At 39.5% G+C, this 22,949-nt stretch overlaps 2 protein-coding genes across 4 annotated transcripts; one reads left to right on the top strand and one right to left on the bottom strand.

The window, feature by feature from the left end:
* Positions 1-8,088: 8,088 nt before the first annotated feature.
* On the bottom strand, positions 8,089-17,021 carry LOC138054487 (histone-lysine N-methyltransferase PRDM9-like). Of its 2 annotated transcripts, none has more exons than XM_068900938.1 (3): positions 16,730-17,021; positions 13,660-13,960; positions 8,089-11,184 (listed from the first exon to the last, which is right to left on the bottom strand). In XM_068900938.1, exons 1-3 carry the CDS (start codon positions 16,883-16,885, stop codon positions 9,632-9,634), a joined length of 2,010 nt encoding a protein of 669 aa, XP_068757039.1. In that variant the 5' UTR covers positions 16,886-17,021; the 3' UTR covers positions 8,089-9,631. The 2 variants fall into 2 exon arrangements, with proteins under 2 accessions (XP_068757039.1, XP_068757040.1); XM_068900939.1 differs by having other exon boundaries at positions 13,717-13,960.
* Positions 17,022-18,319: 1,298 nt separating this feature from the next.
* Positions 18,320-22,615, top strand: LOC138054486 (uncharacterized). 2 transcript variants are annotated; one of them, XM_068900937.1, is made up of 6 exons: positions 18,320-18,469; positions 18,567-18,715; positions 18,876-19,095; positions 20,262-20,485; positions 21,522-21,721; positions 21,876-22,615. In XM_068900937.1, exons 1-6 carry the CDS (start codon positions 18,436-18,438, stop codon positions 21,955-21,957), a joined length of 909 nt encoding a protein of 302 aa, XP_068757038.1. In that variant the 5' UTR covers positions 18,320-18,435; the 3' UTR covers positions 21,958-22,615. The 2 variants fall into 2 exon arrangements, with proteins under 2 accessions (XP_068757038.1, XP_068757037.1); XM_068900936.1 differs by having other exon boundaries at positions 20,262-20,527.
* Positions 22,616-22,949: the final 334 nt, after the last annotated feature.

The raw sequence follows: 22,949 nt of genomic DNA, 5'->3' as shown, positions 1-22,949 counted from the left end.
AGGGAATCGACTAACGACAAAAATTCCTTTGTATTATTTACCTATACGTTCAGTGAACATGACTCACCGTATGGATTTATTTTGATCAGAAATATTAAACCGCCTCAGTGGATGGATAACGTGGTTTAAATTGGACCTCATCACGCGCATTTTCACCAATTCGATGCGTGGCTCTCCCATCTAAGAGATAAGGAAACTTACGTGGATGATCACATTTTACCGTTGCTACTTTCAATTCCAAGAATTGTTTTTTGTGTGTGTGTGAGTGTCCCTTTTTAAAACGCTAACATGATATGATGAGAATTTGATTTCGATCTGGTACTGCCAGAAGGGAACACACTCTCGTGGGTAGAATGTTTTCCAAACTCGTCCCCTGGCTTTGGGTGGGAAAAGCGCCCTGGGGACGAGGTTGAATGTCTTCCTTTCATGTCAGCAGCACTCTAAGTTATACTTATGGGTCAGTTCATTAAAATACTTTTTTGGTCAAGTGTCAAGCAACCACATCAGTCAGCCGAGCACTAGTGCACTACTAATTGGGGAGGCTACAAATAAACATAATCAAAACAAATCAAATGTTAGTTTTTAAAGAGTGGTGACAGTTATGCAAACCCTCGACTGCGTCTCGTGTTTAAATGAGGCTATGGAAACACGGAAATCGTCCTTTATTGCTTAAACAAGGGGGTGTTCAAGCTAGCAGTTACAGGGGTCCCGAATAGAAGAAACAGAATTCCAACGAATATAATAGCGTTAGAATACCCATATGGAATAGAGCTTAATTTAAAATATAGCTTAGCTTTGGAGGCAATCTATTTGATTGGCAGAGCGGGACTGGAACCCAAGACACATACAAATAAATCTGACCTAAACAATTCAGCCGCCCGAGATTTAAGAAATGCGAGTAGCCATGGACTTCAAACTCAAAATAAATTTGCCAAACACTCATCGTAGTGAATGGGGACAATAAAGTACCCGGGAAGAAAACCATGGACCACACAAATTTGTTCTCTTTTAACCATCAGCAAACCTGATGCTAACTCCACACAAGATGAAGTACATGTTTGACCTTGTAAGTATCAGTTTAGTATCACTTCTCGTAGCGTGATAGAAAGCCAAGAAGAACCCTTTTCATACTTTTCGTGCGCAAAATAATACCCAAATTTATTAGAATACAAGGCTAATTGTACTCAAAGTTGTTTTCGAGACGGTGGAGAGAAGAAAATATGAAAAAGTATATCCAAGTTGAAAGACAGAGGCCTCGCCTCTAACGGGCACCACTTAATCAGGACACCTTGACCTAGACGGCTTGAAACATCTTAATAAGCGGATAGCAAAATGCCATGACCACCACTTACGAGTTCCTGTTTATTTCGTTGATAAGATCACTGGAAATGCCCATGAGAAAACAAACACGGTCGAAAAACTTTTCCAGAAAAAAACCGGAATTTGTAACTACGTTTAAACGAGTCAAGTATTTAAACTGAATGCGCCGATGAATAACTCACACCCCTTCTCCGTTTCGAAGTCTCTTGAGTGCTGCTGGGCCGGAGTGTCAGTGATTTAAACAAGCGGCACTTATTTTCAGATTAAACTTGAGCAATCAATCTAGGCTTTTGAATTGTCAACTTTTCAAAAAGCAAAACAAATACAGTCACAATAAGAATTTGCTCCATTACAAAGGAAGTGCTCTTTTGTTCGTCTCTCAAAAAAAGGACATGTTCTACCTTCCCGAACAATATAAGTTGTGAACACTCCACCAAAATTACGATTTTAGTTCAAGTTTTGCGATTGGCAAAATCCGTAGCGAGGATTTGCTTCTCAACAGAGCGCGGGAATTTCGCGGGAAGTGCAATGCCTCATTTGAACATGATAGTTTATCTTTGCAGTTGTTTCATATCACTATTCACCAATATTTTCATGTGTCATTAATCTAGTAGTTTAAAACAAAAGAGGGTTCTTAAATTTTGGAAAGGCCTCCGTGCACCTTCAAGCTGAGTATAGGTTGTCTGAACCTCGTTTTATGCCTAATCATGTAATTTTCTTTAAAGAAAAGGTTCCATTTTATGAGTTCCAGAATTCACTTCTTTTATTGTTTTGCCTAACACATCCTAGTTGCAGTCTATCTTCGTGTCCAAATGTGTTGCGAAGCTGTGCGACGTCCCTACCAAGAAACAGATGGAAACTAAATACGGCGGTACTTGAATTATACTGATAATCGGCTTAAAGCACAGCGCGTCAGGGTTCTCAGGCCTGGCTCATTAACTTCAGTTCATGAGGACAACATATTTCAACTGACGCACATTTACCGGTAAATGCAAAGCTTACTAGTAATCTGAAACTACCACTGAACTTAGCAAACCTTTAAAAACGTATCCCTTGTTTTTTTCTTTTACTTTAGGAAGTAAATTAAAACGATTCAACGACTTTTAAATCTTTGACTGTCGACGGCATTTCGACAACTTGATATCTGCTTAGTGGCTGAATGCGCCCAAAGCTATGAACCTGAGAAAGTTCACCCGCTGGCGGATTATTACTGAACAAACATTTCCCCGCCCGTCTGCTATTAGGTTCAATCCAACGGATTTGCCATGATAAAATGAGTAGGTCCACACTCATTCCACTTACATCTGTTGAAGATTACTTTCTAATCATATTCTATCCTTTGTGTTAATCAAGTTCAGCTGGCTAATACAAAAACGATTAGCGTATTTTCATCAAGGGAATAACTTTGTTTATTTTGCGATAAAAGACAATTTAGTGGAGTTAATGACTGGAGTCATTGCGTGGCATGTGCCGGGTGGCATTGTAGAGAACTCACGCACGACAATCTGCGTATTAGGAGCATCATTGTGATTACAAACCGCAAGTCCAATCGTGAGTGCACAAAAACACTTTTTACAATGTGTGGGATGCTCTCTTCGTTTTATCGGGCTGGGACAGTACATGTTGGTCGGTCACATCTTCAAGCACCACATCACTTAAACATCAAAGCGATTACAAAACAACAACTACAAAATAAAGAAGTACTGCATTAAAAACTTCTTTGTTTGGAAACGAGGATTTTCCGAAAAAATGACTTTTCTGGTGGTAAACTAAATTTGTTTCAATGTCAGCACACTAAACAACATATACCGTGGGAGACAAGAATAAGAAAAGCAACAATTAATAACAACATGCTACTGTTTCCTTTACGACCCTCCTTAGTTTTCCTCCACCCTTGACGAAAATGTCAAGAGAGCGGTCATTTTCCTTTCCACCGCACGGGTGGACACACACTGCACATCGCAAAGAGGCTACAAAAATTTAATTGTCCCTTATAAAGTATCTGTGATTTGAAAATATATATAAGAAAACGAAACTAATTTAAGAGTTGCTTTTTAATGTTACACGCAAGTAAATATGGCGGCAGATTCGCTAAATAATTCGTCCCAAACGATCTCCGAAAAAGATTTGATAAGACGACGATGGTAAAACGAACCAATCCGATCTGACGGTAAAACTAAACCTTTTCAGGCAGAACTGAATTATAGCAAACAGACCCGATTCGGGAGAGGAGCTCTCGAGGAGCGGGAACGAAGGCCGCATTCGAGAGAGTGGAGAAAATCGAGCCTAGTTTAGTCCTGACTTTCACAAATGCATGTCTATACTCAGCAAACCTTACCTCCATATTGGTAAACTTCTCTTTTTAGTTTCTCCTGTTTTATTGTCAGTTTTTCAAGGCAGCACAGATCTGAAAAATCAGTACAGCGGTGAAAAAAAATTACTGATGATGTTTCTAAAATTATCTAAAATGTTACGTGTGCCATCACCTTCCATGTATAACTTAAAGTCTGATTATCAACGGAAGAAGAAGTCTTGAACTTCCCGTCTTTAACTTTGGAGTGAATGCACGCAGGTCCATAAAAAGACCTTCACTGAGTTAATGGAAAGTTGGCTGGCAGGACTGTTCTACTTGGGATTTAAGCTTAAACTAGATTAACCATGACTTACTAAGGTTTTGAAAGGCGCAATTACTGGTATATAAAATGGTCTACATGGGAAAAATGCAAAAAAAAAAACAGTGAAAAATTCATTCTTACAAATAAGTCGTTGATGTCATTTAAACTGTGCTGCAATGATCATGTAAAGTTCCACTAATCTGATCATTCCTAAACAGCTTGCCAATAAATTCCAAATTTCAGGCAGATTTCGCGGCGAGGTTCACCTTGTCAAATTAAGACTGAACTCTTAGAACATAGTGATTTTATAATTTTAACGGGCAGGAAATATTCTACGATTCCTCATCCTTATTAATAGCGTTTGAGTAGCTTGTAAATAAAAGACGGAGCCGAATGCCCTCAGCCTTATTTGTCAAATGACTCTTAATTTGCCTTTTTTTTTTTTGCGTGCTTCCTTTTCGTCCTGTCTATGGATGTGACACTGGAAGTTGGCCACTGACCCTTTTGGTGGAAACTTCATTCATTTAAGGATGCACGTAATGTATAGGTCTGTCTGTTCGCTGAAAACATTGTTCCTTGATTATGCACCACGCCTAACGAAAAAACGATTGCATTGTCACGCAAACTTAAAATACTACCTTTGATCGGTAAGATTTGGTCTCCATGGGGCGCTGTCTTTCCGCTTCAACTGTGTTTTAGTCGTCCTGAGATTTCGGCCAATCATGTGTCATAAGATTTGTTCGTTTATTGTAGATATCCCATGTCTTGTGTCATCGGCAACATTAGACATTTCAACTAATGACCTATTTTTTATTTTCCTCATCTCAGACATGGTATAGCTGCCTGGAGTCAAGCCGCTGGAACACATGAAACTCATTTAAATTCTTCTCATACAAAAGCGTAGCCCGTATTTCCGGGGGTCGTTTCTCTTCGGGGGAGAGAAACGACCGCCGGAAATACGTCTGCGTTCGCAGGCTAACAAAAGCGTTAATTGTTTGTTTTATATACTTCGACAGAATACTGGCCTTACTGATGCAAATATTTTCACTACCTATACCAATGGCACCAAATTGACATATTTATTTACATGACATTACCTCTGGCGTTGCCTTCCTAAATACATTAAGTCTTTTAAATCAATCTCGAAAACTATTTTTCAGATGATACAAGATCCTCTAAAGCCAGTAATTTTATCGAGGATTATTTTCAAACTCATTTATAATTCATGAGCGCAAAAGCCTGTCAAAAATGGATAGATTCGTCACGTGCATGCTTTTTGAAACTCAATGAAACCTCTCAAGATTAACGTATCAAAACAAAAGAACAGCGTTTTTTAATAACTCATTTTCCACTGTTTACAACAATGTTTGCATGACAATTAACAAAGGAAGCAGAATTAGAAAATGCACAACCTTGGTTCCAAACACCTCGAAACAATAAAAGTACTCGGCCTTCGGCCTCGTGCTTTCATTTAGTTTCTCGTTGTTTGGAACCTGTGATACACTCGCACTCGTTGTTGATATATTACATCAACAACTCTGCTCTTTTACGAGACTCGGCTCTAAATTATGGACTTATCTTCCAGTCACCTTGTGGCTGCGAGTTCTCTACTCTGTTACGAGACGTTTTTCTCCTTGTACTTCGCTTTTCCCCTTCCTTTAAAACCAAATTCGATCCGATTTTATTAGCCGGCGATTTCCGAGTTCCTGAATGCCTCAGTTTCAAACCGGATCATTGAAATGGAAATGAGTTGCGTATTCTTATGCAAATCAAACTCATTTCCCTTTCAATAGTTGAGCACCAAGACTAACTTCGAAACCGAGACAAACGGCAACTCGGAAATGGTCCAATAGTGCCCCACTGTTAGAAAACCTGCTATTTACATAAACGTCATCGTCATTATTATCCGCCCTAACATAAGAACCAAAAGAGCGAATGATTTTATTACTTTTAGATGTTTAGATTAGTTTTACATTTTGTATGTTATTGTAATATCGTAATAATTGTTTATTTTACCACTTGACAATTCAGTTTACTGCAAAGAGTGGAATAAACGATATTTATTATTATTTATTTTTTAATTTTTTTTTTTCGATTATTATGATGTGTTACCGTGTATCAAGAGAGGATAATGGTACTATTCTCTCTTACGCGTATTTATCTTTTACTCCCGACCGACTCGATTATCTTTGCTACTTTCAGATGGGAACTGTAATGTCGTTTTCGTCGTTGTTGTGTTGCTGCGATTGGCAACAACAGAGCCTTGTTTCTTAACCTTCCAAGCACGCTTCTCGCTGGGGTCTGATTCGGTTTACGATAAACATTTCACTGAGCTCGCTAGCTATTTCGCGATCTGGTCGAACTGGGAACTTTGGATCAATCTTTTGAATCAGCGTTCCTTTACATCTGCATTTCTCAAACCATCTGACTCTGCTAACCCTAGCTATCACCAACAGACTCACTCTTTCAATGATAGGCATCTTTGAGAATGTTATCACCAACCGGCAGAAACCCATTAAATGGGTTAAATGCCCTTAGCCTGCGAATGACCGAGGTATCCAGGGAAGGTTAACATTAGTTCGTTGGGGCTAAGTGTAGGTATTGATCTTGAGCCACGGATGGAGAATATTTTATATTTTCATTTGGAATGGAATATGTTGTTTTCCCTTTGGTCTGAAACCACACAGGATCAGATGGGCTCCTGATAAGATCGATTATTCAAGTATGTAGAACAAGTCCAACTAGATCACATAATTGCCATATGGAATTTCCTAGAACATTCGGCTGGAATGAAATAAACCTTCAAGGCAGGGAAGTAAATTGCATCCGAAACTGTCTTTTAATATTATTTATTTATTTCCTGTTTGTTCGTAGTTTGTTTGCTCAAGCGGTTTGGTTGTCTATCCGAGATGAATTGTGCGCTGGGCTTGTATCTGTGACAAAAATCGTTTTGACCTCAATTGACTTATTTGACCATGCGGGTAATAAAACAATTCTCTATTGTAACATGCAGATCAGACTGACAATGAGCAACCATTTAATAGACTCTATTACTGAAACCCTTGAACGTTTTTCTCGCGTTTGGTAAACAATAGTTAATCGTATATTTGAAAGTTTTTCAACTGTACTGAATGAATTGAAGGAAATTAATTTACCTAGAAAGTCAAGTTCCTCGTGTATTGTAACGTTAAAAAAAAAAAAACAAACAAAAATACGTCGTTCGTCAAAACCGCTCTGTTCCACTTTGTCATCTGCAGGAGGGCTGAACGAAACTAGCCAAGACAACTTTAGTGTCCGGAGTAAGAAAGCCTTCGGAGTGAAGTAGGCTACGTGAAAAATTCCTTCTTCCAATAAGGAGATGCAGTTTTAAAGGAGGGAACAAACACTGATTTTGCTATTGCTTGATTAGCGGGTACTTTAAAAGACAATTGGCAAACCAACAACTCGATAACTGAAGCTACGTTATTCAGGTTCCTCCTCTTACGAGTTCAGCCAGTACGAGTCATGAGTTACCTCAAACAAAAAACATACCTCAATCTTCAGTAGAGGTAAGCTGGACTGGATCTTTACGCCTTGCAGAATCAAACCTCATTACATGTTGTATATCTCAAATCGACTAGATGACCTCAACAGAAAATGTAAATTAGAAAGGCGTCCACCGAGTCAATGTCACCTTATGGAAGTAATTAAAGAACAACAATGGCAGGCGGGCATAGGGACGAATCCTCTGTAAACAGTTAATCGTGGAATGCCTATAAACACCAAGACGACACGAGAAGAATGATGTAACAAAATAGGCAATAGCAATATGACAGCGCTTTCTTTCGACAAGTTCAAGTACAATGATAAGGTTGGTGTTACAGCAAATATACGTACCACAACTCAAAACTGACCACCAAATCTTGCAGCGTACCAGTCGATATTTATCTTAATACTATTGATGCCCCACGCTTGTGGCATATTGTACATCTGTGCCTTTCCCCACCACCAGAATGCTTCATCGAGTTAGTTTGAGAGTTGGCTTTGAAATTCAAGAATTCCTATCAGGCTCCGCTGTGAGACGAAAAAGAAATTTCTTTACCTTCTCCCTCCCCCTCCCCTCCCCCCACTCCTTCCATTAAAACCCCCTGGCGTCACGGGAGAACGAGTAAATTCTTATTGAAGAACTAATAAATGTTCTTATTTTCACAGGAAATACCATCCCATAAAAGCTTTTTAATGACCAACCATTCACAATACTTGCGAAAATTAGCTGTGAAGACCATTTGTATACTTTTACACACTGTCTTAGAGAGAGTTTCAATCGAGTGTCGTAAAACCGAAATCAAAGTAATTACTTTGGCCAATCAAAACTCGAAGTAATTACACGTAGCCGACACAAAGCGAGGGAAAATGCGCACGCGCGAGCCACAGTTGGTTTTGGTTTCACTTCTGATTGGTTGACAAAATGGCGCGAGAACTTTGAACCAATCACTGAGTGAAGTAATGCAAAACCAAAGTAATTCGCTAATTACTTTCGACACTCAATTTAAAACCGCTCTAGCTCTTGATACGACCAATTAGTGATATAATACAACAGTGGATAGCGTTGTTGGTGCGCTCTGATTGACTACAGTACAAAACTTCCGCGGAATATCCTTTGCTATTCACCTCCGAGCAACAATTTGCAACTATTCACCTCAGTCAGTGTTGGTGACTAGCAACCTCGTTCCCAAGGTCTTTAATCTCCCCATCCCAGAGGGAGCGAGGCCTGAAGAAAGACCCTGGTTCAGGCTGGTCACGTGTCTCCCAAAAAATGGGAGATGACAAAAAATAACCAGAGGGAGGGGCAGCCATGTCGTCAATTTGTCTTTCCTGAGCTCACAAAAGGAGAGGAAAATTTACCAAAGAACAGCGCTGGCAATAGGTGAGAAACGATAGATTTTCTGTACTCCGTAGGCAAAACAGCAACCACGCCTTTACCAAAATAAACTGCTTCCAAGCACTTTGCATTCCAAAATCGAACATTGAAGATTGCTGAAAAACATGGCGACTGATCCAACCAAGCTTCAGCTGCCAACGCCTTAAGCTTCGTTTGTTTTGGCTATGACAAATACCAGTGGCGGCAATATTCGGAAAATCGGGGACCCCTCCCAAGGTAGAAAGTTTGTCACTAAGACACGTGACCAGGCTGAACCAGGGTTTTTCTTCCCTCGCCCTCCCTCTGGGGTTTGGAGATGAAAGACCCTGGGAACGAGGTTGGGTGACTGGTGGTGGATATTTACCGAGGCGCGAAGTTGTTAATTGACACTTACGGACTATATTTGGCCAGTTGTAACTTCCTAGTCTGTTCCTAGTTGATCCTGGGTCGTTCCTATCTTTTGCGAGGGCAAACGGACAGAGGTTAGTAGCTCCCACAAAGGACTAGAACGACTTCGCATTCACTAGAAACTTGCTCTTAGCAAAATAGTGTATTCACTTCATTGTTTTTTGCAGTCTAGATTATCACACAGACCCTTTTGTACGTGTTGCGGCCATAATTTTATCCGTGTGACTCTGCCTGGTAGCCAAAACACATCGGCATCAAGTCTTCCTCAAATTTAAGCTTTCCAGTTCGCAGAAATTTAGTGTCTATCAACCAGCTTAGCCATTAAGACCGCTCGTCACGCTGAGTAAACGGAAAGAATAGTATTTTTTTCTTGTTCTCTTCTTTCGAGTCATATGGTACCAGCAATGGAAAAATGCTCAGCATGTTTTGATTTGATATGATTAAGAAGTCCTCTATAACGCACAAAGTTCCTGCCACAGTATCTGCATTTATGAATGGTGTCCTCGCTTTCATGCAGTTTTACATGTTTTTTCATATTACTTGGATCACTAAAAGACTTGTCGCATACCTTGCAGCGAAGTGGCTTGAATCCTGTATGCGTACGCATGTGGATCTTAAGCACATATTTTCTGCAGTACACCTTTCCACAATAGTCGCACTTGAAACCCTGGTTACGGGTAGAACCCTGGGAAGTATGAGGGTTTTGATTTGGGAGGATGCGCGGATGAGCAGAGTAGTGGTAAATCGAATTCATAATGAACGCGGGCTCATGGTAGCGAAAGGCATTGTCGTTTAGTGCATAAAATGCACGCGATGAACAGCAGTGGTATGGAAGGTGAGGGTATGATAGGCGCTCTCTTTGTGATTCGTGACTTGCATAATATGACAAAAATCTAGTAAAACCTGTTTGAGTTTCGAAAGCACCAACGTGTGTTTTGGGGGTGCCATTTAACAAGCCCTCTTCTTTTTCTTCTATTGCGATGTCATCTTCTGTGCTTATCTCTTTAAATAAAATTTTTCGTGGGGTCCAAGTGTTGCCTTCATGTACTTCGCACGTGCATTCTCCGTGATCCGCCTGCGAAAAGCCCTCCTTGTAAGTTGCTTGTGTATTTAAGGAAACATGACCACGATTCACAGCTGTCTCTTCCGTTCCGTTCGGTGATTTCAGATGAATAGGATCGTCTGCCAGAAAATTTTCATTCTGCCAATTATATCTTAGTGTATCTGCTTCTCCGTCATTGCCAGAATTGTCGTGAGTTGTAAATGCACGGGGTAGCGTGCAATCCTCACTTAAACAGTTTATGAACTCCTCCTTCTCCTCTTTGATATGGTATTCTTCAAAACTCTGCAAAGGATATTGGCTGACTTCCTTGTTCGCACCTTGATAACTACTTGCAGAGCCTTTTTTCTGCACGTTTTCGCGGTAAAGGTGCCTTCTAAGGTAATGCTCGTTTCCCTGAAACTTCTTTCTAAATTCTTGCTTATGGTACTCAGCCAGTGACTCAGGTTCGTTGGCACCGATAAATTTTCGCAAACGAGGGCGTGGAAAGCTTGAAATGAGTCTAAAGAGCTTGGGATTCGACAAGATCCGACTATGGCCGCTTGCAGCCGAATAACGTAGGTTTATCTTGGGGAAATTGTCGTCGAGAAAAGGGAACTGACTCTGCCTCTTTGTGGGATCCTTCAGTTCATTTCCAATTTCTTCTTCCTTATTTCCTTTTGTTTCCGAGTTGCTAGATATACGTTTCACCTCAACAGGTTCCATGTCCTTTGGAGCTGTAAGTGATGAGCAGTTGCACTCACTGGATACTTTGATGTCAGCTAAATTGTGATTTTTGATTTTTCCTGATGTGAATAGTCTGCAGCCAAAGACAGTGTGAACAGCAAGGGCACGGGAAAATTGATAACTTTCTTGACAATGCTGACAGATGCCCTGATGCACTGAAATGGTAAATCATAGCAAATTTGGACTGGTTCAATAACAGAATCACACGTGCACAGCATCACAGCAATGCCGTGTAATGCGCTGAACAACTGGAATTTTCAACACCGCCCCCCACCCCCCCTCCTTGACCACCAGGGAAAACCCACGGCATTTGAACTTTTGAAGATTGGATCATTCGAATTTCAGCCCCCTCGGGCCAAAATGTTTTTTAAATGCCCTACCATATCGTCGGATTTGTCTGTCAAATGCCCCTATTAAAGAATAATCGCCATCGGCTGCTGTCGTCTTAAATAAAGCTTGTATATAAACATGCCAACACCTGTGTCGTGACCCTTTATATGATGATGCCATTTTTACCAGACTTAAGCTACTACAAAAACACAACTTTAATACTAAAACTATTAAAGATGACTTGAAATTGAATTAAGTCGGGCAATGCCAATAAGCAAGTGTAAGCTGCTCTAATTCCGAAAAACGGCAAAGGTTGCATGTTTAACTAGGGCACTGTCTACATATCAAAGAACCAGTTTTTTTAAGTAGGAGGGTGTTTTTTCTTTTTCTCCCTGGTTTCACGGGCTTTCTGCACTGCTCTAGCACGGTTTAGTTTCTTGTTTTAAAGATGCGTCAACCACATTTGGACTTCTTCAACACTCCAGCAACATTTTTTTGCGAGATGTAACGTGTTTTCTCCTTCAGCACAGCCTTGTTTAAAAGCTTCCTCAACGGACCCTTATCACGCGGCGGTCTATGAACACCGCCGCACTTTAGATAACGCTAACATTAAATCCAAACCTACTACAGTCGCAGAACATTTCCTCTCCTCTCCCCACAACATCTCCAAGGACATGCAATTAATTCCTATCGAAAAAATATTTTCTAAAAGAGACTCGATCCGTAAGGCCAGGGAAGCTTTTTTAATTTTTAAAGGCAGGACAATTGATCCCAACGGTCTTAATATCCGCGGAGAAACGTATTAGATTTCAGTTTATTCTTTTGACTGATTTCCGTTATTTTCCCGTTACTCTTAGTATTTGAATTCAAATTCGTTGTAACTGCCATGTTTTATCACATTTTTCCCAGTATTACGTCAGCATCCATTTACTATATATATAAATGTACATAGAAGCAATTCAATGTAAACTCTCATTGTACCTGAAGAAAGCTGGTTTGGCCAGCCGAAATATAGTACACCACTAAAATCAAATCTACGTTGTATCGGCTATTGCTTAAAATATTTAGTTTCTTGGCCTATGTTGGCCAGAGACAATAGATTTCGTAGGCTGAGCCTCGAGTTCATGTGTTTGGAAACGAGTTTTACCGCGCAAAAACAAAAGTTTCTAGTCCCCCGGGACTCAACATGGCCACCCGTGTGAAAAGAGGCTGGTAAAGACTTGTTTCCATATCTCAAAGTGCCCTTGGACGTGAGGTGCCTGGGAATGAAATTAAATCACTGGAAGAAAGAGTCCACTCGGTGGTCACTACTTTTCATGCACAATTTCAAAAATAATACACAACCTTTGAAGACCTCACACATGCTACATCTCTTCCTTAGTAAACTCTTCCATCTCGTCCAAACACGTGTTTATAGCTGTTAGCGACTAAAAACATAGTTAATAGAGGGGAATGGTTTGGAAGCTCGGCAAACATCAAAGGAGCAAACAAAGATGCCAAAATTTAGGTTGGAAATTAAAGTCCACGACCGTGCACAATCTTTTGTTTTGCGCTCATACACCTACAACAAAGAAACTTGTCGGGTTTCAGAACCATTACCCTCTATTAACTATGCTAAAAATTATTTGAAACCCGTCAGTCACTTCCGGTTCCGATTTACCCACCCTACCGAGGCAAAGGTCTAATTCCCCACCCCGGTATCCCGGGAAGGCCTTACCCTTCAAATTCCCCACTCCCCAGGTACAGAAAATAGTCAAATGCCCGGGGTTTGCCCGGGAGGGGCCGGGGGGAAGGGGGGGAATGTTGAAGTTCGATTTGATCGGCGCATAAAGATCTATGCATTACGTTGGATCAAAACAAACAGCGATAAGCGTAAAACACACCTCTTGTTAGGACAGATCAAACAACCGGCGTTCACGAAGGCATTCTCTTCAGAATGGAACTACGCTCTGCCAAACCTAGCATGATCAGCGCTCAAACTAGAAAACAGACGAAGACAGCTCTGACGAGGGCCAACAAGCCCGAAACAGCTGTCACTGCGTTTGCTTTCTAGTTTGTGCGCTGATCATGCTAGGTTTGGCCGACCAGGCGTAGTTTCATTTTGAAGAGAATGCCTTCGTGAACGTTGTTTGGTCTGTCCTAGCAGTGTTGTGTTTATCCTTATTACTGTTTGCCGTGATCCAACGTTATACATAATAGATTGTTACACGGCATTGCAGTTTTTAGTGTAATATCAATGAAGGGTTAAGATTGTTCCAATATTAACAAACAATGGCCTGTGATATGACCCGTCGCATCACCTGTGAAGTGTGAAGTTCCTACGTTTCTGATCGAACATTTTCCTAGGCAAGACTGACCTTGAAATTCTTCTTCTGCATGGCATATTCCATGTTCTCGTTCCAACGACGGGTCCAGCCATACTCGAAGCTCTTCGCCAAAAGAGATCTCCTGTGTGGTCCTGAAAACGATTTGGTCATGTTGGGTACGAATCGCTTCCATATTCTGTTCCTCGTCACAACGCGCTGGATTTACACGATACATCCACGTTACGTCACCTTGCAAAGCATTGTGCTCTGTAACTGACTCTCTCCACTCTGAATCCTGGTCAAGAAAGATATCTGACATTGGAATTTTTTATGACTTGGCAACAGCCGGACGCTATGCAAGAGTCTATGCGCGCCGAGCCGAGAAATAAGTCCTTGGAGCTTTACTCATCAAGGACGGCTGTGAGTGAGCTATCCACGTTATTGTAATCATTTCATATCATTCTGACTGCACATTTTATGACAGTTATTCACGAATTTGAACCTGTGGGAACCGTTAACGGTGTGTCGAAGTTAATTTAAAGAATTGGAAAGCCATCGACGAAGCTCATTTCCTGCGCATAATCTTAACTCAGGCTGATTTAGTGATAGCCATCATGTCTTTTTTAGGAAGAGTACGGCAAAAGAATAGACCACAATGTAAGAACGCACACCATTAAAGAACATAAAAAGCTATTGTTTTTTCTTTGAAAACCCATTGTTCATTTCGAATGCTTGAGGTCCAAAGTGTTTACTGACAATACCACGTAGCAGCGTCCTAAAATCGCTCTAAGTTACTGGATGATCTCTAAAGCTCTTTTGTGTTCAGAGTATGGTTCGATTATTTTATTTTATAATCTATTTGTGTCCACTGTCTTCTAAATGAATCCAGTAAGCAGATGAAAAAGCGCCTAATTTATCAAAAAAGACAATTTAATTTAAGAAGAAAATCCAAAAAACCTCCGAGTCTATCATAAGGGATGGAGCTCTTTCACATTGAGCACAAATGTCTTTTGCCACCTCAGCCGAAAAAAGCATGAGAACAGGCCATATGTTTTAAGGTCGTCTGAGGAAGCTTGAAGTGTGTTGGCTATTAAAACTTGACACATGCAACATTAAAACTTCGCAAATAGACTTTCATTCTTTGGCTGCATAACATACGTTATAGACGACCGAACCGTAACACTCAAATATTAGCATGTCATCTGATCTATTTTAATGGTCCATGGAAATCATTGATTTTTTTACGGAGTTCGAAAACCACCGCCTTAAGCAAAGCTTATCACGAAATCTAGCTTTTTGAATAAATAACGCCCCGGTTAAGTATACCTATCAGTTGTATGTAAAGCCTTCCACTCAAGAATTATTTACTTTTTGCTGTACGGTATTTGTGATCCTTGTAACCCGAAAATGAGGCATCAGATCACAGTAAAAGTTGGCTATTTGAGAAATTGCTGGCTATGAAGTTCCGAATAGTTGTAGTCCAAAAGCAACAAAAGACGAAAGAAAGGATGCGCTCGGGCATACTCGGATTGCCGAGTACATCCGAGTAATTGTTGAAAAAGTTTCTTCATTTCTTAACCACGTAAAGAGTTAAAAAATTCACCATCTTCACTACAACTGTGTACCGAGAGGGCCACCTTTAAACAACTTTATCTGCCCTAGACGTTTATAGGACAAATGTCAACTGAACCTATAGTTCAAACGCCAAACTTTTGTATTTGTCCTTTCAAGTTGAATCATATTATTCTGTTGAATGCAGGACTATCATAAGTTAAAAATGTCTAGGGTCTCGTATCCAGTCAGTTGTTTTGTCTCTCCAGTCCTCGTTATCTTTTTCCACAAAAAAAGAGGCGATGGGAAAAGGAGGAAGAGGAGGAGCACACAGATGAAAAAGAAGAAGGTGCACGACCTGGTTGTTTGAATTAAGGAAGCAACCTCAGGCAATACTCTGCTGGTGTATGGCGGAGGGTTAGTGTGGGATCAACCTTGGTGATCTGATCTTTTGCAACTGAAGAGGTCGCACAGGAACCGGGCCTCCTTCAGTGAAAATGAACAAATGACTGTAACTTAAAGGGTGTTTATCTACTGTGTAAGGTATTCTTCGAAATACGAGGCGATTTCTTAAAAAAATTGTGCTGAATCGAGTCTGCTTGCGCGAGTTCAAAATCATTCGTTACCCTGAATATCCCAAGTGTTACTCGTTTTGACTCTAGAATCTGGTGGTCGCTCTTTCAGTCCAAAATATAAGAAAACAAAAGGATTTCAGTCAATGGAAAAGATTTTCCTGAAAATACATTGAAGGAGTGCCGGATTCTGGAAGAGCCATATGTTATTAGATAGAATTAGAATCGGTCCTTGTTAATTGCATGAACGGGTTTATATTTTCCTTGTTTTCTGTATATTGAGTGAGATTTTTGGCTACCTGGCCTCGGTCGTTCAAAAGGTGGATAAATCACTATCCAGTGGATAAACACTCGCAAAATCAATTGAGTTATCCAGTGGATAGCGCTATCCACCCTTCGAACAACTGAGCCTGATCTATGTTTGTTTATAAATATTTTTTGCCTCGGTCTTCATTCCAGGTTATGATATGAAATCATTCGGAGTCCTGTGTTGTTATTTTGTATGGTAATACCCAGCAAGGATTTAAATTAATTCATCAACACCTTCAGCCAAAAAAATTATAAGATGAGAATTGCGCAGAAACTAATTACACGCCAGAGCCTTGAATGACTCTTTTTACACTCCTGCCTGGCTTTTATACACTCTAATTTTATCACCTTTTGACACTTGACATTTGGAGACAGAAAAAAAAAATTATTCTGAGTATCGAGCTGGCTTGTGTTTTTTGATCAAGTCTTAGTAACTTTGGATGAAAATCATTAGAGATAGGAAATACGGAACGGATATGGAAATAGCAAATAAGGACTTTCCTTTATTGTCCACGAAAAAGTAGTATCCTCGAGGGAAACTGATACAATCATGAAAATAGCCATGAAATCCCGAAATATTGAATAAAATGGTAAGCCGAGATGACCGTGTGCCACTGGTGAGTGTAACTTACCTCAAATTTAGTCGGAGGTGTCTCTAAGACTTGAACTCTTTGAATCAACCTCGTCAAGTCCCCTTCGAAAGGACCAAATAAAGTGTTTTTCGCTAAAAACCCCTTTACCCATACGCGGAACTCGTTTTTCGCCGAAATGACTTTTGACATCGCCATTAACCCGATCTGCCTAAACTCAGAAGAACTTCTCAGTGAGAGATACAGCAGTACTCGGTGGTAACTTTAAAATACTAACTAGTAGAAATAGAATAAAAGATATCTCATTCCTTGAGCGGAGAAAGATTGCACTCCAGTTTCGTTGCAGAAGATAGAAAAGAACTGACAATATGTTGACACTTGGCGAATGTTTTTATTTTTACGCGGGAGTGTGGGAACGCGTGTCTGTTTAGCATCTGCAGATTTAATAGGTTTTAGTCTTTTAATACGTTGTTTAGATAAAATACCTTTGTTCCTCATTTCTTCAAAAGTGTCTATTATTGCCACTAGAAGGCTTTTAAATACATGTCGAAAACAGGCATCTGTAGAGTCCAAATGATTCAAGGAAAAACCATCCAGTTATTAATTAAACTAAATTGCAACCTGTTTTCCGCTGTATGGGGTAGCCTATTGAGGAAGTCTTTTGTCTCTAGCTTATTCAAAGGCTAGTTTCAGATATTTCCTGATTTTAAGGTATCTTAGAACATTTAAAATCCATATGTTTAAATTCTCAAGTATAAGAAATGTTCCTCAGGTTTTGAATTTCCCATGAACGCCGTGGCAATATTGATTCTCATTAAAAATGAAAAACGAATCGGTTAGATTTTTAACGTTTTCGTCCTGTTTTTGACTTCATATTTATTTCACAAACTTAAGTGCAAAAAATTGGACTTGCATGGAATCTGACCTTTCAAACGTAAGCTGGTCGCGGTTTACTCGTTGCCGGGAACATTCGTGGGAATTCGTCGATCGGCGCGCCCGAGGCACAACTGATTCGATCAAAGAGTTGATATTGCTTCACTTTGATATGTAAAAAAACTACCTTGTTAACAAATTAGATAACAGAAATGAAAATTATTTTGGCAACACCTCGAGATACACAGCTGATCAATAAAAATAAGTAACACTGATTTAATTGGTAACTAAAAAACTAGGTGAGCACGGTAGGAAGAATGCAACCCAAGTTTTCCTCTAGGGTACATTTTTAAAGACTGACTATGTAAAAGCATTATTTTTCATTAACTTCAAATTGTCATTTGAGTGTAAATATAAATGGAACTAGTAAGATAAAGCCTGATAAGCGAGTATATACTTTTTGAGAATTTCGGAAATCCATGCCTCCTATTTGCACACAGTAGATGAGTCTGAGTGGCAGGTGAAAGATCGCTTAAACACGTAAAAATAATAATGATACAAAAAATGTTGATTGTTAAGCGTTTCAAAGAGAAATCTCCTGTTTTCAGCGGGCATACATTTCGAGTAGATTTGCGCGTATTTTAAAATGTGATAACTTGCCGAATCTTTGGTCCTGTGGGCCCAAGATATTAGAGGCTATTAGAGAAAAAACATTCAAGTCTTTCAGCCTTAGTCTCTCGCGGTTAATTAGGGTAACGCCTGACAACAACTGACACGTCAGGAATGGCTAAACATTGTGTTTTCTCTTTAGATAAGTTTTGAAATGTCTATTTTTCTTGGATAGGCTTTATTATCACATTCTTTAGTTAAGTTAAATGGCTAGAGCCTCCTCGCTCGGCGATGGAGACGGTAAGAATATCATCCTTGTTCAACAAAATCTTTTGTAACTGAAGACGGCATAAACAATCCAATAATTATTATTTTTCACTCTTATTGGTTTTATCAGATGTTCCTCCCTTGGAAGATCTGTCAGAAATGATTGACCAAATCAAAATATTACGAAACGAAGGTTCACATGTACATCAGAGTTTGGTAATGGAGTCATCATTAAAGAGTGACGAACAAGTAAAAACGTTTCAGACATCCGTTTCCAAGGTAATATAATTATGATGTTTTTTAAGTCCAGGTGTGGTTACTTGCGCTCCATATTTGGAGGTTGTTTTATGAAGATTGATAACATAATTGTTCCACTTCCTTTTTTTTTTCAACAACAACAAGCTTTTGGTCTTTTCCAGCGGTTCCTTTTTTTTTCCAGGAGCAGAAGTCGACACAAAGGGGAAATACCTTTGGAGGATTTAAAAAAGGTTTCTTGAACAATCCAAAAGTCACAAGAGGAAAACCTTCCCTTTCATCAAGATCTTTAAGGAACGACAATGACATACCTGTTTTAAAACCAAAGAATCCAATGGAAAAGAACAGAGGAATGGAGATACCTGAAGTTCAGGAGGCAATGAAGTCAAACTTAGAGAACAAAGGTTATGAATATGATTATTACACATTAATACCGTGATTTTTAAAACTTTATTTACAACATTTCAGTTGCAGGGCAGACATTAGTAATATTCCAACATTTCTTTATGGTTATGAATGGCTGGGTAAAATGCTCTCAATCTTGCATGAGGCTCTGCCAGGGTAAATTCTGACAAGCGACATGGCCTTAAAAGTAGCGACAGCACTTAAAGTGAAATCGCAACAAATGACATCCTCTCTTTAAATTTCCGACAGCAACGTGAAACAATGACAAAGCACCGACACAAGACCTTTCTAAAATTCAGACAAGTGACACAAAGTGAATTAACAACCACTACATCAAAGACCTGAACTCCTGGGAGTGAGACTTTTAGATTTTACTATGTCTAACACCAGAAGATTTTACTCTGTCTAATGCAAGCCGATTTTACTCATATCAGTCAGTCAGTGGTGAATTATTATGAGTTAAGTCCACAATCAAAACTCTTACTCAAATTCAAAATATCTTGTATATCTTTCTTGCTGAGAAAAAGTCAGAGTTTAGATAATTTGAAACTTCTAAGGCTTCTCAGGATTCTTATATTGTATCTCTTTAAATTGCTTTATTGTGAGGCATTGTGGTCCAGTGGCTAGGATGCTGAATTTTCTTGCAATTGTGCCAGCTGACCACTGGTAAGATTTGGGTTTGGTATTCCCAACTTTGATTGCATGCACCAGGCTGTCACTAAGGGCACCACTTTTACTTGTATTTGGTACACATCTTGCTCTTGAGATGCAAGGTGGTCCTGGTACTTGCTGATTTTCTCCTCCTCTCCTGCTATAACTTTCCGATCAGGCACAGCTTTACCAACCATAGTCAACTTGTGTTCCTTCTTGAGAACAAGGATGATGTCTGGCCTGTTGTTCCTTACCAATTTGACAATCTCAATCACAGGCAACATTTTGTGTTCACACCACCTCTCTTTCCACTTTGAAGGTCAAATTTCACTCTTACCTTCCAGTGAACTCTCAGTGCCATTTTATCCATGTCATTTACAATTTATTATTATCATTATAATTATAATTATAACTGGTGTTAAGTTAAACAAAACATTTTAGCAAGTCAAGGATTACCTGTAAGCAGCCAAAGACCCTACAAAATTGTTTAAAAATTTATTTATGTCAAATTTAGAATGGATCACTGATAATTTGTTGAAGAAAATAGAGGCAAGCCCATTCCTTGCCAAACTACTGATGGATCCAGAGTTCACTGCTGCTCTGTCTCAAGTTCAAGCAGATCCTATGAAAGCAATGTCCATGCTTGGCAGCAAGCCAGAAATGCAAAAGGCTTTACAGGAACTTAGTGGAATATTAGGGGAACACTTCACCACACTTGGCCAGTCATCTGCAGGAGTGGTGAGAAAACCTTGGTTACCTTCACAAGGGATAGGTTGTAGGGTAAGCTTTGCCCCTGTTTTGAGAAAAATCTGAGCAGCAATCATGGACTAAATTCTTGGGACACTCTTGCACTTGTGACTCCTTTCATACACATAAAGCAAAAATTGCACAAAATTCAAACTGTATGTGCCCAGCCCCACCCACCACCCCACCCACAATGTTGCCAACATGCACCCATCATTTTTAAATGTTTGATCTTAAGTTTGACTCGGTAGACTTCAGGGCCCAGTTGTTCAAAAGACAGGTCAAACTAATCTCTGTTAGGCCTAAACGGAGGTTAAATTTCCTAACCGTGAGTTTGTTAACTCGCTGTTAAAATTGCGTTGTTCGAAGCGCAGTTAGAGGACTGGTTAGCTAACTTCGGGTTAAGCGCGTTTAACCCGAGGTTAGCATCTCATAATAAAGTATTCGTACCACGTTGCCATGGTGAGCAAGTTGCGAGCTTTGCAAAATGGCTTCCTCAGCTATCTCCCGCATCGCTCAAAAACAATATTTTTGAACTTCAGAAATTGCCGTTTTGACGGAAAGAGTTGAAGAAAACCTTTTGCTGTCACCAATCAGAAAAAAAGTAAAATGTGGAAAAAAATCACCGATGTTATAAACGCTGTTTATTCCTGATTTAACCGGAGTTTAACAATTTAACCCTGCTCGCTCGGTGGGTTAAATTTAACCCACCGTTTAACCCGAGGTTAGTGTTAACCGATGTTTGAACTATGCAACAAACCTGCAATTAAAATTTAACCTCTAGTTAAGGCAATTTAACCCGGGGCTAGGATTTAACCCGCTTTTGAACAACCGGGCCCAGTATATTGCACAAGGACAAAAGAATAATAAAACGGCTGCCACCAACAAGGCCTTTTTCTTATTCTTATACGTCTTCCATTGTCTCCTTAAAGAAACATGTCTTTGGATGAGGGTGTGTGCAGACATTAATTTTTATTGGGGATTATTTTTGTTAATGGCTTCATCACATGCATCTGCCACCTTTATATAGAAAACAACTACTGAAGCAGAAAACACTGGGTTGACAGAAAGCAGTACTTCAAGGCAACAAGATCCAGTGTCTGTCTCCTCTGAGGATGAAGCCAAAATGCACCAGATACTATCAGACCCTGAGGTGATGAAAGTTCTTCAAGACCATCAAATACAGAAATTATTGACTCTGATGAAAACTAATCCAGATGCTGCTCAACTGTAAGTATTACTAATCTACCAAATGTAGACCTTTTGAGTTATTTTCCTGTAAGAGGATATTTGAGGGATATTTAAAGCAGTTGAAAAAAATTGGTAGTGCAGTAATAAAGCCAGTCCACTGTCATATTAATTTTCTTTGATTTTCACTCTACAGTGAAGCACGAAATGCTGCTGCTGATACCAAAGCAAAGATAAAAAAATTGGTGGATGTTGGACTGCTAGGTTTTGCTCCTTGAATCATGTACCGGTTCCAGCACTTGGCAAACTCTTCTTGACTCTGGCTGTTTTGGTTTATGTAGCCTCAGAAGAGAAGACTTGAGACCACAACTAGGGAAACCCTGTACCCTATCCCTTGGAAAGGGTGCCTGGGTTCTTCAACATCCCACATAATTTTTTTTAACAAGGGTGGTGAGGGGAAAAACACTGCAATACCCTTGCTTGTGAAAAGCAGCATACACAGGGACATGTTTTGTACTCTTTGATGACCTAGTGCTGAAGGCTATTTTAACTGGAGGCAATCCATTTGTATTGAAATATGACCACTACTAGACTGTGAGCAGTCTCTCTTTTGCTCTAACTCATTGAAATGAACAAACACTTCAAAATGGCTGAAAGTACTGGTTGCAAATACCGCATGCACTATTAAAAGTTCAATGTATGCGTCCGTTTCAATGATTCTAGAGCAAAAGAGAGACTGCTTGCAGTCTAGACCACTATAGGAATTTTGTCTGGGCACAGTGGAGACACGCAATATGCCATAATTTAAACTGCTAATACTTGTGTGCAACAATTTTTTATGTAACATTTCCATGAAAACAACCCCTCAAATCCAAAGGAAAAAATGAAAAGTCCATACTAACATATACATGTACAATAAAAGAATGCATTTTAAAAGTTTGTTTCCAAAAACAACGAGAACACATCAAAGAGACATAACCTGACAGGACTTGACACAATATTTCTCAATTCAACTTGTGCAGTACTAGTACTGCTAAAAAAAACCCATGGACCACTTTTATGTGAAAATGGGATTTCTTTATTACAAGCTGATTATTATTTACTGTCCCAATGAATAATTTAATTACATAAAATTTTATTGGTACAACCTGGAGAAGTCAATGAGGCTGAAGGAAAAACAAAATATTCATTTTTGCCGTTATTAATTTTAATGAATTCTGTTAACCAATGTAAATAACCAATGTAAATTAACCAATGTAAATAAATTCAA

Source organism: Montipora capricornis, chromosome 6 (assembly GCF_036669925.1).
Source record: "Montipora capricornis isolate CH-2021 chromosome 6, ASM3666992v2, whole genome shotgun sequence".
In the NCBI taxonomy this organism is placed as follows: domain Eukaryota; kingdom Metazoa; phylum Cnidaria; class Anthozoa; order Scleractinia; family Acroporidae; genus Montipora; species Montipora capricornis.
Note: the sequence above shows the minus strand (reverse complement) of the source record. Positions and strands in the feature narration are given on the sequence as shown.